Here is a 15372-nt window from a genome sequence, read left to right on the forward strand (position 1 = left end):
CACTGTGAATATATTTCTCATATACAATTATAACATCTATCTATAAATTCTGTGTGTTCGGCTGTCCCGGGCATAGCTTCGGCACCATCCGGCCGATTGAACTCAAACTTGCCGTGTGTGCCAGCGACAAGTTGACAACCCAGGGGGACGCAGTGCCAAGTGGAATTTCAGTTGGACCAATGGTTGCTGAGAACCGAAAAAATACATACATATATCTGTATCTGTCTGTAGCTGCACACCAGCTACTCTCTGCCCTGACAGGAGTGCTGATGGGGCAGAGAGAAGTACAGAGGGACTCCCTACAGGTCATTTGCAATGTAATGGTCATGTATTAATGACTTGGAGGTATGTTTTTCCTTCTAAATCCTTTTTACCCCTGCATCTAGTGATGTCCAATGCGGCCTGCATACGTTTTGACCTACCGGTAGTCTTGTTTACGTAAGTAGGCTGAAGAGGCTTATTGTCAGTATCAGCCGAGCAGTGAAGGCTCTATACCCATTCAATGCACTAGACCCCAGATTGAATTGCAGAGCTGGAGTGCCACACCTTCCAGCACTTACCATACATCTTAGTTACCCAAGCCATGCTACCCATAAGCTAGTTTTGCAGTGCCTGGATAACCTAGCAAAGGAAAATGCTCTACCTACCGAGGTTGAACACTTGTTTAGTTATCTTTCGTTTTCATTAGTTATCTAAAGTATGTGATTTACGTCATCATTAGATAGTTACTGTAGTGTAGTTGCCCTGATGAATGTCTGCAGACTGAAAGCTTGCCCATTTTAATAAAGATTATTGCATGGAGCTAAGTGTGCAGATTGTATTTAATTCATTATAAATTAATATGTTTAATTGATTATTTACTTTTTATAACATTCATTGGCTGGTATGAATAGATTGTAACATCCCATTACTCAAATAAAAAAAAACAATGACTAAAATGGATTCATTTGAATGCTATGAAATGTGCATTACACTTCCTAATATAGACTACAATAGCGAACTATGATTAATGACATAAATACTTAATATATACCGTATATTGTGATAAAGGAAGTGTTCAAGTGTGTACAAAATAATGTCCAGGTTTTTGCAACCTGGACATTGATCTCTTCACAAAAGGCAAGGGCCAGGTTAACCTAACCTTATTATATACCTGTGACATTTCTCCTTAGATTTACTTTATGATACTAGAGCAAGGTACCATCGATGATGCTGATGATGGCAAACAGTCATGTTTATTTAATGACAGATTTCAACAGATGCACAGTCAACAACATTTTGCTATAAAAGACAACCCCTGAATGTAATCCGTACATTCCACCAGCCATGAGGGGGATTGTGCTTGCTTGCTTGGCTGTAGCCCTTGTGGGTAAGTATATCTTTGATGATTTAATCAATCTGATTTTGGTCATTTTGTTGTTTGTTGCCATAGTACAGCACACATAAGTAAAGTGTGGCCATTTCCACAGAAAGGGATTTAGAAATGAAAGATTTAGATGTAAAACTGATATCACAACCAGTATATTTTTGATATGTAGCTGTGTTCATGAAATACAAATTTTTATTTTTTAAATACAAAACGTTTTTCTGTTCAATCTCTAGATGATTAAACAATCATTGTTTAATTGTAAATGTTTTCAGACACCAACTCTCTAAGTGTACTTTTTTACATCAGATTATTGACAGTCTATTCTTATTTTGCAGCGGGCGCTCATGTCAACTTTGGTAAGTTTACATGAACAGGAAATGTGCACATTGTTAAAGCTATCTATCTATGTATGTGTGAAATGATTTTAATTATTTTCTCCAAAGCTACATGATCTTTTGAAACTACAATAACACATGAATTAATGTTTAAATCCATTGTTGATGCTAAATTATCCATATATATTTTATCGTGGGTAATAACTTCTTGTTTCAGCGCCTCAGTTTGCAGCCAGTGAGACCTACGTGTACAAGTATGAAGCCGTTCTCTTGGGAGGTCTGCCTGAGGAAGGCCTGGCTAGAGCTGGAATCAAAGTCACAAGCAAAGTTATGATCAGAGCAATGACCCCAGGGATCTTCCTTCTGAAGGTAAAGACTAAAAATAGCTTTGATAGAAACTCAGCATTAATAAAATACACACTGTATGAATTTAAGTATTTACATGGATTATGGACAGGAATTCGGGACCCCTTTACGTAAATTATTAGTAATTTTAAATTGGCTTCCACCCCTCTAGCTTGTGGATCCTGAGATCTTTGAGTACAGTGGCATCTGGCCAAAAGATCCTTTTGTACCTGCCACCAAGCTCACTTCAGCCTTGGCTGCTCAGCTCTTGACTCCTATCAAGTTTGAGTATGCAAATGGTATTGTGGGCAAGGTGTTTGCACCAGAAGGGGTCTCCACTACTGTGCTGAATATCTACAGAGGTATCCTGAACATCCTTCAGCTCAACATCAAGAAGACCCAGAATGTCTACGAATTGCAAGAGGTTAAAATTAATCCTTTTCCGAATGATTATAAACACAAAAGCCATTTTGATTTGAACTCCCAAATAATTTCTGTTCTCTTACTCTAGGCTGGAGCCCAGGGTGTGTGCAAGACTCACTATGTCATTAGTGAGGACACCAGGGCTGAACGTATCCATCTGACCAAGACCAAGGACCTGAACCATTGCCAGGAGAGAATCATGAAAGACATCGGTTTGGCTTACACCGAGAGATGTGTTGAGTGCAAGGCCGTAAGGGACATTTCTTTTAAACTATGCTTACATTTTGATGAACAGCATCATTTTAAACACAGTGGGTGTGTTCTAACTGCTGCTGGGGTTAAATGTGAATTGTGTCTATGCAGAGAGGAATGGACATGAAGGGTGGTGCTGCCTTCAACTACGTCATGAAGCCAATGCCCACTGGTGCTCTGATATTGGAGGCGACCGCCACTGAGCTCATTCAGTTCTCACCTTTCAACATCATGAATGGTGCTGCCCAGATGGAGGCTAAGTATGTAGTTGATATTTCTTTCTATTTCTAAATTGTACAAGGAAGATTTTTTTACATTGTACAGATTTAACTAGTTCTTAAAAACATTTTCACAGACAAAATCTGAAGTTCCTTGAGATTGAGCAGACCCTAGTGGAGCCCATTAGGGCAGAGTATCTCCACCGTGGATCCCTGCAGTATGAGTTTTCCACTGAGCTTTTACAGACACCCGTCCAGCTGCTGAGGATCACCAACCCAGAGGCTCAGGTACTGCAAACCATTTCCTGTTATCCAGATTATTTTCAACTTTCTCCTCTAGCAAACACAACATAACACTGGAAGCATTTCCATTTCTTCTTTACAGATTGTTGAGATTCTGCACCATGTGGTGACCTATAATGTAGCCAAGGTCCATGAAGACGCCCCCCTGAAGTTTATTGAACTTGTCCAGCTGCTGCGTGTGGCCAGATTTGAGAGTATCGAGGCTCTCTGGTCTCAGTTCAGAGCCAAGCCAGCTTACAGGTAGCGACAGCAAACAATAAAAATAAAGTAAAATACATTTTACAAATGTCTGGAAAAGATTCAAGCATGGTTTCTTCATTTTCAGACATTGGATCCTGAGCGCTGTTCCTGCCATTGGAACTCATGCTGCTTTGAAGTTCATCAAGGAGAAGTTTATTGCTGATGACATCACTGTTGTTGAGGCCAGTCAAGCTCTGCTGGCATCGGTGCACATGGTGACAGCTGACATGGAGGCCATCAAGCTCACTGAGGTACTATAGGTCAATCCTTAATGAGATCTTACAATTCAAATTCATGATGTAATTCATCACATTATTAATTAAGATGTTATAACAGTGCTTTCTTTTCACCTCTATTCAGGGCCTGGCTTTTAACCCCAAGCTTAAGGCAGTCCCAGTTCTGCGTGAAATTGCCATGCTGGGCTATGGTACCATGGTTGCCAAATTCTGTGCTGAGAATCCAGCGTGCCCAGCTGACCTTGTGAAGGTTGGCTTAGTTTGCTGTTTCATGTCCATAAAAACTTTAACTTAAGTTATTGAAAGTAAAATTAGAATGGTAATATTGTTTTTCTCCTGTGCCTTCCATAGCCATTCCATGACCTCGCCATCGAGGCTGCTGCCAGGGGTGAAGTTGAGGGACTAACAGTTGTCCTTAAAGTTCTGGGTAATGCCGGCCATCCTGCCAGTCTTAAACCAATCATGAAGCTTCTCCCTGGATTTGGCTCTGCTGCCGCCTCTCTGCCCATGAGAGTCCACATTGATGCAGTCCTGGCTCTAAGGAATATTGCAAAGAAGGAACCCAAGATGGTAAGAACAAAGCTCCTCAGTCTGTCTCCTTGCCAACAGTTCACAACATTTTAACATGCCCCAAGCAATTTGCATTTTTGTTCATGATTTTCATCTTTGTGATTTAGATCCAGGAACTGGCTGTTCAGCTGTTCATGGACAGGGCTCTGCACCCAGAGGTCCGCATGGTTGCTGCTATTGTCCTGTTTGAGACTAAGCTCCCCATGGGCCTGGTGACCACGATTGCTAATGCCATTATGAATGAAGGAAACCTGCAAGTTGCTAGTTTGGTCTACTCTTACATGAAGGCCATGACCAGAAGCACAGCACCTGACTTTGCTCAAGTGTAAGAGCCCTAACAGTAATCACTTGCTTCCCTTGTTGTTTAAAAAGGGTGGTATATCATACATGTTTATCTCCCAATTTTAGTGCTGCTGCCTGTAATGTTGCTGTGAGGATCATCAGCCCCAAATTTGAGAGACTGAGTTACCACTACAGCAGAGCCCTCCACTATGATGCCTATTACAGTACGAACATTAACAGTTCATTCATTTACTGATAGTTATCGCACTCAGACATCAGATATCTGATGATTTAGTTGTTGTTTTCAGATCCATGGATGATGGGTGCTGCAGCCACTGCTTTCTTCATCAATGACGCAGCAACCCTTTTGCCAAGAGCTGTTGTGGCCAAAGCCCGCACTTACATGGCTGGAGCGTATGCTGATGTTCTTGAGGTAGGTCCTTTTATGTTGAGGTTTATGCAGGGCTCAGATGCATAAACTTCATGTACCATCTTGTTTGCCTTTACCATACTGATATGGTATTGATATGGTATTTCATCATTTTATATAGACCTCTGCTCTATTTGTTTGGTACTTAACTGCTTAAACCCTGTACTTAATTGACTAATGTCCCCCAGTGCTCTATTCTAGGCCCCCTCTTGTATTCACTGCACTTAAATATTGAGATACAAGCTCCCAACGCATTGCGTTGTGAAGTGTTGCACTGTGGGAGATGCATTGTGGACTGTAATGTCATACTGGTTGCATACTGGTCTCCATTTTTCTTCTTTTAGTTGGGAGTAAGAACCGAAGGAATTCAGGAGGCTCTTCTGAAAATGCCTCAGCTTCCTGATAATGCTGACAGAATTACCAAGATGAGGAACGTTATCAAGGCTGTGAGTAGGAAGGACCTTCCAAGTATTCAATTCTCCCTTTAAAGAATTGTATGTGATCAAAGAACAATTTCATTACAAAAGCGGGACTAACTCAGGTTTACTCTCATCATCCCTCAGCTTTCTCAATGGAGAGCTCAACCTTCAAGCCAGCCACTGGCCTCTGTGTATGTCAAATTCTTCGGACAGGAAATTGCATTTGCCAACGTGGACAAAGCCATCGTCGACCAGGCTATTGAGGTACTGAATGTTACATTAACTTGTTTACATTCAATAATCAATCAACTCTGGATGTCATCATGTACACAATGTGTGTTTTCCTACAGCTTGCCACTGGTCCTACCATGAAGGCTGAGGGAACGAAGGCATTTGATGCTCTGCTGGCTGGTATTGCATTCCATTACACTAAACCCATACTGGCTGCTGAGGTACGTCGTATCTTCCCTACTACTGTTGGTCTGCCTATGGAGCTGAGTTTCTATACCGCTGCTGTGGCTACTGCTGCTGTTGAGCGTAAGTTCAGATTGCCTCAATCCCTTTGATGTAGGCCACAGGTTCTGTAATCTTTTAAAATGTGAAATTGAAAATAATCTTTTAACTTCACAGTCCAGGCAACTGTGACACCAGCTCTCCCTGAGAACTTCCATCCTTCCATGCTTCTTAAGGCTGACATTGAGATGAGGGCTGCGATGACTCCAAGGTGAAACAAATGGCAGCTCATTCTTAAAAAAACGTTTATTTTTATCCGGCTTTCCCTTTAAGTTCACATTTTCTTTGCCTTTCAGTGTTGCCATGCACACATATGCAGTTATGGGAGTGAATACCGCTTTAATCCAGGCTGCTTTGGTATCAAGAGCCAAAGTCCACAGCATTTTACCTGCAAAGATAGAAGCAAGAGCTGATATGATTAAGGGCAACTTCAAGATTCAGGTTTTACCTGTTCGGGACGTGGATAGGATTGCATCAGCAGTGTATGTACTATCCTTTTCACCAAATAAATTGTATGATTCACAATTTCTCTTCTATATTTAAATTCATACATGTTTTCGCCTTTCGCTGCAGTGTTGAGACTCTTGCTATTGCAAGAAATGTGGAAGATATTGCAGCTGCAAGAATCACACCAATGATCCCAGCTGAAGTTGCAAGACAGCTATCCAGGGAGACTTTCACTTCTACGATCACATCTAGGGTTGCATCCTCTACGTTTGGTGGTTTGGTGCGTTTTATTCCTGATCCTATTTTCCACATAAAGTTCTATACAGTACTTAAGTCCTTTATTGTCTTGGTTCTGTGATTATGAGATTGTATTTTTCTGTTTTTCTAGTCAAGGTCATCTGAAATCATTCCTGTTGATCTGCCAGTCAAAATTGTCCGCAAGGTGAAAACCCTGAAGGCCTTCTTTGAAAAGAAACTGTGTGCTGCATCTGAAACCTTTGGAATGAAGGTCTGTGCTGAGGTTGAGTCTCACAATGCTGCCTTCATCAGAGACAGCGCACTCTACACTTTGATTGGAAAACATGCAGCCTTTGTTGAGGTTGCTCCAGGCAAGTAAAGTAGAGGACATCATCTTATTGAGTGACAGAAGTAATTAAGAATAATAAGTAATTTCTTGTTCTGTTTTGATAAAAGCTGCTGGACCAGCCATTGAGATGATTGAGGTTGAGGTTCAGATTGGAGAAAGGGCAGCTGAGAAGATCATCAAAGTGATCAACATGAGCGAGGAGGAGGAAATCCAAGAGGACAAGAATGTCCTCCTGAAGCTCAAGAAGATCTTGGTTCCTGGTCTGAAGAACGGTACCAGATCATCCTCTAGCTCCAGCAGCTCATCATCCTCTTCCCGCGCCTCCAGCAGCGCCTCCAGCTCTCGTTCTAGCAGCAGCAGCCGCTCAAGTGTTGGTTCTAAGTCTTCATCCAGCAGTCGCTCTTCCAGATCCAGTTCCTCCAGCTCCCGAGTCTCAAGGGTGAGGCTCAAAGTAATATTGAAGGTCTTCTTTTCTCTTGTGCAAATTTTGGTCAGTGGAGTTGATCAGTAGTCTTTATCATTACAGCAGGAGGTGTATGACATGAAGTTCTCCAAGAAGCACATTCACCAGGTAATCATCTAACAGCTGTCTAAAGAATGGTTCATTATCAAGCCATCATGTTCTGACTGACCATGTGCCTTTTTTGTTGCAGCATGCCGTTTCCGCTGCCAGGGCTTCCACCGTGAGCAGCGCCTCCAGCTTTGAGGCCATCTATAAAAAGGTGGGGCATTTTTAATCAAAACATTCAAAGAAGAAACATTTTGATAAGAATCAAAGGTGTTGAAGAAGACCTTTTTAACAACTTTCATTAACATCATATCATCATTTCCATCTTCAGGCCAAATATCTTGCTAACGGTGTCACTCCTGCCGTGACTATCCTCATCCGTGCTGTGAGAGCTGACCAGAAGGCTCAAGGATACCAGATTGCAGCTTACCTCGACAGAGATACTTCCAGATTGCAGATTGTCATCGCTAACCTTGCTGAAAATGACCACTGGAGAATCTGTGCTGATGGCATGATGCTAAGCTACCACAAACTTATGGTGAATCTTACATCTCAGACTCCAATATAATTTGACAAAATAGCTGTCATTTGTGTTTCAAATGGGCATAATTGTTTCCCATATTATTCTCTTAGACTAAGATCGCATGGGGTAAGGAGTGCAAGCAGTATGAGACTGAGATAATAGCTGAAACCGGTCTTGTTGGCCCAGACCCAGCTTTCCGTATGAAGGTGACATGGGAAAAGCTTCCATCGGGGTGGCAACGCTATGCAAAGAGGTAAAGTCTCCAAATCACAATATCACTTTCAAACCTTGTTTCAAAGTATTCTTTATAAAAAAAAAGAATTGTATGCAATGTTTATAAAATATCTGTCTTTTTCACAACATAGGATCTCTGAGTACTTTCCAAACATTGCCACACAAGCTGGTGCAAGCCTGGCAAAGGTCAAGAATGCTCCCAAACAGATCATACTGACTGTGGCTATTGCCTCTGAGAGAACCCTGAATGTTGTGCTGAAGACACCGAAGGTACACTTTTATTCCTCAATCTATTGTTTTTATCATTTTTGTTTCATAGCGATCTACAGAGAAATTGCAAGTATACCATTTGATCTTTTACATTGTATTAATTATGGCTAATGTTTCCAATTTCAATAGAGGATCATGTACAAACTGGGATGTGGTCTACCCGTGTACCTGCCCATTGGACACACAGCCGCTGAGTTGGACGCCTATCAGGACAGCCTGTTTGACAAGATGTCCTACTTGATTACCAAGGCTCATGCAGGTAAGCACGTAGGTATAGTGTACTGTAAACAGTGCTTTTATTGTTTTAATGGATGAATTGTAAAACCAATAAACTGAAATATCATTTGTTCCTTTTGATTCTAGCTGAGTGCTTCATGGTTGGTGACAAACTGACCACGTTCAACAACAGGAGCTACAAGAATGAGATGCCCGCCTCTTGCTACCAGGTTTTGGCTCAGGATTGCACTGAAGAACTCAAGTTCATGGTTCTACTGAAGAAAGATCACACACTTCAACAAAATATGATCAATGTAAAAATTGCTGACATGTAAGTAAAGCAAATGCTTAAGCTTTCTAAAGAAGGAAATCAATGACTTTGTCAAAGTAATTGGCAAGCAACACAGCAAATGTCATTCTCCATCCAAAACAAAAAGGTTTTACTTTTTGGGAGATTTGGCAGTTTATTCATATCTGAACTCTATTCTATTTCAACAGCGATGTTGACCTGTACCCCAAGAACAATGATGTTGTGGTTAAGATTAATGGAATGGATGTCCCAATCAGCAACCTTCCATACCAGCATCCCACAGGTCTTCTATCTTACAAATTAAAATGAATCTGTCAATCTGAAATCATTCACATTGTTGGAAGAGTAAATATCCAACTTTACATAATTTGTTTTTGTAACAATTACAGCCAAAGTCCAGATCAAACAGAGAGGTGAGGGTATCACTATCCATGCACCAAGCCTGGGTCTTCAGGAGGTCTACTTGGATAGAAACACATGGAAGGTGACACAATTTATAATGGAACTATTGGGACCTATTTCACTAATTTATAAATAAGGATTCTTAACAAAGTGGTCCTAAAAAGACTATACTCTAGGTCCATAAACCACAAAGGCTTTCTTTGTTCTCAGGTTAAAGTGGTGGACTGGATGAAGGGAAAGACCTGTGGAATCTGTGGTAAGGCTGATGGGGAAGTCAGAGAAGAGTACAGCACCCCCAACGGACGGTTGACCAAGAGCTCAGTCAGCTACGCCCATTCCTGGGTGCTTCCTTCTCAGAGCTGCCGTGACACTACTGGTAAAACCTACACCTCGTCATTGCAAATTTCCTTTACATGAACATTGGCAACACAGCATCAAAAGTTTCTATTCACCTAACACTTTAATTGCTGTCATTCTGTATTGAGAAAGTATTCCCACTTTAAACTTGTGAATTACAGACCAACCATAATGACTATGGTTGGTCTTGAAACAAACCATCTCTCTTTTAAGAAATGCGTACAAGCAACAAAGTAAACAATGTGCACTCAACCCAGCTCATTTAGTGTGATTAGACTGCAACAATTGCTAAATGTTCAAGTTTGAGGGTTCAAGTGGTTAACATTTTGTGTATCAACTCACAGTTTCAGGTGATTTGACCTACAAATGATGCAAATACATATTTTATATATACTCACCTTACTTTTCCAGAATGTTTCATGAAGCTTGAATCTGTCAAGCTTGAGAAGCAGATCATGGTTCATGGCCAGATGTCCAAATGCTACTCTGTTGAACCTGTGCTGCGTTGTCTGCCTGGTTGTGTCCCTGTGAGGACCACTCCTGTCACTGTTGGCTTCCACTGCGTACCAGCTGGTGAGTCTACAAAACAAACAAACAATTCACCTTATTATGTATTCTAGAAAGAATTGCATAGCTCCTAATTTATTTTCGTTCTTCCTCATTGCAGATTCTAACATGAATCGTTCTGAAGGTCTCGCCAACATCTATCAGAAGAGTGTGGACTTGAGGGAGACCACACAAGCCCATGTGGCCTGCCACTGTACTCCTCAGTGTGCTTAATCTCATAGCATTCTGTCACATTTTGTTATTTTATTTGTTATTTCACCAATATTACTTAAACTGTTTAAAATGTTATTCTAAATAAAGATCATGAAGCATTGCAACATATGTTGTGTGAATGTTATTACAAGTGTGGTATATTGAACGGCAAATTTTACATATCGTGGTGTCCAGGATCAACCAGCTAACTCAATTTTCAGCTTTTTTTTGTTCAATAGCATTTTTTTCATAAACGCTATTGAACACCCTTTGCGTCTGTGTAAAAAAAAAAGGTTTTGAACCAATGAAAAGTATTAAAAAGCTTCTCTGACAAAACCTCCATTGGATCCTCAAACTGTCCATCAACACCCCGCAACTCCCCTCCTCTCCTCTCCTGCTGCTGTTCTACAGCTCAGAGCACAGCGCACTGACTGCGCAGTGAGTGCACACAGACGGAGGAGGAGCACATAAACAAACAGTAACGATGCCAGGTTTTTCCCTCATAGTCTGTTAAAACTATGCAGTGTACCTGTTTATCAAACTTAGCACTGACGCTAATGTTATGAAAACAAGTAATTCTATTTCTAAAATCTATGAAGTGTTTGAGGAGAGCAATGTGACAAGAAAGGAGTTCATAGCATTTCTGTCGCGCTAGTTCTACTGAAACTCCAACTCTGTGAACCCCTCTTTGCAGAATTTATTGTAATTAAAGTCCTGTTTATTGTAGGCCTATATAATAAGTGTCATGAAGCATCAGGGCATTAATTCACACGTTGTGATGCGTTGCGAGCTTGGAGATCCATTTGGAATTTAGTTTTGGAGTTGGCAGGTTGCTGCTGGACAGCAGAGATATCATGTAATGCAGGTGAAATTGGGAAAAATGTGGTCGGTCATTGTGTGGTGAGTCAAGTATTACAATTCACAATTTAGGCATTTAGCAGACGCTCTTAGTCAATAGCCAGAGCCACTTACAAGTGTGAGATTGGAATATTATGGTTTCTTGATCACTGATTGGTAATGTCAAAATAGTACATAAAGTTTACAACACATAAAGTGTCAAGAAATGTCAAGAAATCCTAAATTTGAATGGAATATGATAATTCTGCACGGTTCTCTCTGGAAGATGGTGATTCCTTTCAGGAAGATAGGTGTTACCTTTCCTGTCTCTCTGTTCACCGATTATGTAACAACATGATAATGCAATTACATGAACCTAGTAATGAAGAAAGACTTAGCTACTTAGTTACTTTTAAACTTACTGCCTCAAGTAATTTCTATGTTTTTAAACTGAATTTTCTGATAATCATGATAATCAAGTTGTTTACTGTAACGTATGCATTTACAGTATGTACTGTTAAAAGGATCCCTGACTAATAAGCCACATATGCCTTAATACAGTATAATTGTCCTCTATAACTAAAATGTAAAATTATAAACACTTTAAATATTGTATTTATTTAGAAATAGTTCATCTCTCACTCAATAGGGGCAATGCCCGTCGCAAGTTGATGTTGTCATTTGTCCATGTGTGGTCTAGCCCTATTGAATTTATGGAATGCATATGCAAAAAAAACATATTTAAAATATTGATTTGATGCTCATATCAACTTCAGGAAGTATTAATAATTCCCTGCCATTCACTAAATAGCCCAAAAAGCCCAGACTGACAGGGTTTTTGCGATTTTCTTACCTTTTCAAGTAGTCACAGAATATTTATCTCCAGTATGATCGATTCCCTAATGGTTGCTGCTAATCACGGAGGGTTTCACTTTGCTTCCGTAAATGAAAGAAAAAATGTCATCGCGAACTTCCCTTGGCTCTATGAAAATAGCATGTTTCGCCAAAAAGACATAGTGAAACACACAAGCCGAGGTACAGAATATTTCCTTAATACTTTAACCAGGAAGTGAATGGAGCAGTAAATCTTTGGATCGCGTTATCTCCTGGTTCTGTGTGAAAAAACGTAAAAAAATAAAATAAAAATAACAAATCATTTTTTATTATTATTCTTTTTTTAGAGACGTCAAAAGACGTCATTGGCAGTGTGCATGGGCACTCGATTTACAGCCGTCAAAAGACGTCATTGGCAGTGAATAAGTTAAGTTGTTTTTTATTTTCACATGCATTCCATAAATTCCATAGGGCTAGACCACACAAATGACATCATCAACTTGCGACGGGCATTACCCCTATTGAGTGAAAGACTAAAGGTAGGGTAAGTGATTTACTTTTGTTAAAATAAGTGTTAAATAGCTCTACATTCTAGTACTCATTGCTATAGAGTGTTTGTTCAGTAAAAGGAGTCTCACATGTCTCTCCAGCTCTTTATTAAACAGAAAATGCATTTTCAGTGCTCTCTCCTGATTGGCTTAAATGTTGTCACCTACATGAAAATGTACTATATTCTGTTTACTAAAGAGCTGGAGAGACCCCTGTGACCGAACAAACGCTCTGTAGCAATGATTACTATCAGAATATAATACTTGAACCTTTTAACAAAAAAACTAAAAATACCCCAAAATATCACTTACCCTACCTTTAACTATTTCTAAAATAAATAAAACATTTAAGGTGCCACATTTTAAAGACGCACTGAAGTGACATTTTCGGACATTTTATTTTGAAGGTTCAGCCCGAAACGTCGGCTCAACGACTCTAATCCAATCAGAAGGTCCCATCCCTTCAGGCTATGGGACGTTGGATCTCAATCACTTCAGCCGTGGGCAACACGGCTAGTGTTTGTTTACAAGTGAGAGAGAGACGGCCAGTGAAGCGCGTTTGCTACTACCTGGCTTATTTCTAACCTATAATGTTTTCAGATACATATTTTAGTGTGCAGATGAAGTTTAAAATGAGTAATACACTCATCTTCAATGAGATTCAAAACGGAGTATCTCTGTAATTAAAATCAGCTGTGTTTGAAGAACGTGCAGCTATGGGAATCAAACAGGTGCATGTAATCAAGATTCATTTATATTCACGAAGGTCGAGTTATGTCATCACGCAGCACGTTTTCGTTTACAGGAAGTAATTAAGATTGGCTTTTTAGGGACTTTAGATGTAAAAATACACAAAAATGTTTTTTTTTCATTTTTTTTGGCGTCTATTGTTAGGTATGCCCATATGATGACCACGGATATGCTCTAAAAGTGTGAAAAACATATTTTTCATTTCACTACACCTTTAACACTTTCTTCTTCTTTGGTTTGTTTCTGCCCTAGTGACTCTTTTGTGATTAATTGGTTGTTGTTATATGTATATTTCCCTGTGGCGGTGTCTTACCCTGTGTATATATTTTGCCCCTAATTGATGCATGGGTGATTGAGTGGTGCTGATTGAGTGATTGAGTACCTGGTGTGTGAGTGGTGTCTGAGTGTACTGTAGACTTGTTCCTAGCAAGGGGCCAGCTTGAGATTTTTACATTGACTAATACAGAAGAGACAGTTCATATGAATGGCCTGTAGTTTCGCTGTTTTACCCCTGCTTGTGTCAGAAAGAATATTGACAAGGATTGACAATAAGGTAGGCTATGCTCTAGGAGGGGCGGGATGATTTGATTGACAAGCTACACAACCAATAGCATTCTTTAGGGATTGATTTCCGGTTCATATTCCCGGAAACTTTTTGGCATATATTAAAGATGGCGGATTTCTAATTCCTGAACAATCGGCTTCATTTTCGGTCTGTAGAAACCAGAGGTGTGGCTTAGTCCATTCTTTTTATACAGTCTATGGTTCCCAGCCTTACTATTAGGTGGGACCTGATTGGCTCCTGTGTGGTGGACTCCTCTATAAATATAGCTGTCACCGGTCTTCAGAGTTTAGGCGTCTTCCTCCTACCAGCCTCCAAACACCAGCACTCTGTTTACCATGGGTTAAAGTTCTGTGTGTGTAGGGGTGGCTGACCTCTCTTTTTGTTATTAGTTCATTCTCTGTTTTTGCTAGTTTATAATAGGTTAGATATTTGTATTTTTGGTTTCCTTTGTGTTAGGTAAGGGTAGGAGTTTGTGTTATTGTATTTAGGATTTTATGGTCCCACCCTGAGGTAATGATGTTTTTATCTTAAATATAAAATAAATCTGGATTTTAAAACCTGGAAGTAGGGAGTCCATTTTCTATGTTACACCTAGTGACCCCTAGGCTGGGTCGTAACAGTTGTAAATATCAATAACTTCATCCTTGTTAATTAATTATCACAAATAGTGGTTTGGATCGCAACAAGTTTGTCCACCCCTGCTCTAAAGCTGTGGTTCCCTACTTGGAGTGTGGCATTGGGGGTATAAATAAGATCACAAGGGGGCTGCAAGGCCTCATCCGTTTTGTGGTAGTAAAGATACGATTGGCACACAATCATGAATCCCTTTCCAGACCATTTCTTAATCTACTTACTTAAATACTACCTACTTAGTGAAGGTATCATTGCCTTTATATAGCTCATCTCACTCTAAAATATTACAGCTTGTGACATGCGCCAGACATTTTTAGATCGATCTGCCTATGTTATCAATGTGACGCGAAACTTTACTTTTTTCGAGTGGAAGTCATCTCCGTTGGTAGGTCATGGTCTGATTCAACGTGATAATGTCCCATTCAATGCATTGATAGCATCTGAATATTATTATTATTATTTTTGTTTTAGCATCCGAATCAATGTTAGCTTTGTTATTTGCATCTCATCACAGCTGTTCAAAAGTAATGTTTAAACATTGGCATCATATCTAGAACAAACATGCTAAAATGACATGTCAGTAAAGGTCATCTTGACCCTATAAATAAGTAGAGATAAAGTGAGCAAATACTTAACAGTATAGTCACTGTGGCCACGT

At 40.0% G+C, this 15372-nt stretch overlaps 1 protein-coding gene across 1 annotated transcript; it reads left to right on the forward strand.

The window, feature by feature from the left end:
• Window positions 1-1326: 1326 nt before the first annotated feature.
• On the forward strand, window positions 1327-10568 carry LOC311051448 (vitellogenin-like; the record flags this gene model as incomplete). Its single annotated transcript, XM_084066017.1, has 33 exons — window positions 1327-1369; window positions 1922-2073; window positions 2222-2473; window positions 2561-2722; window positions 2836-2984; window positions 3080-3230; window positions 3328-3485; window positions 3571-3736; window positions 3846-3971; window positions 4073-4291; window positions 4399-4616; window positions 4700-4797; window positions 4882-5006; window positions 5348-5449; window positions 5567-5686; window positions 5773-5959; window positions 6053-6146; window positions 6232-6417; window positions 6509-6662; window positions 6771-6990; window positions 7076-7407; window positions 7495-7539; window positions 7622-7690; window positions 7808-8014; window positions 8110-8252; window positions 8365-8503; window positions 8633-8762; window positions 8867-9050; window positions 9218-9312; window positions 9419-9513; window positions 9642-9807; window positions 10200-10361; window positions 10456-10568. The coding sequence occupies 33 exons, from the start codon at window positions 1327-1329 to the stop codon at window positions 10566-10568; spliced, it is 4962 nt and encodes a 1653-aa protein (XP_083922143.1).
• Window positions 10569-15372: the final 4804 nt, after the last annotated feature.

The sequence above is a fragment of the Gymnoscopelus microlampas genome (assembly GCF_963454915.1).
Source record: "Gymnoscopelus microlampas genome assembly, chromosome: 9".
Taxonomy (NCBI): Eukaryota; Metazoa; Chordata; class Actinopteri; order Myctophiformes; family Myctophidae; genus Gymnoscopelus; species Gymnoscopelus microlampas.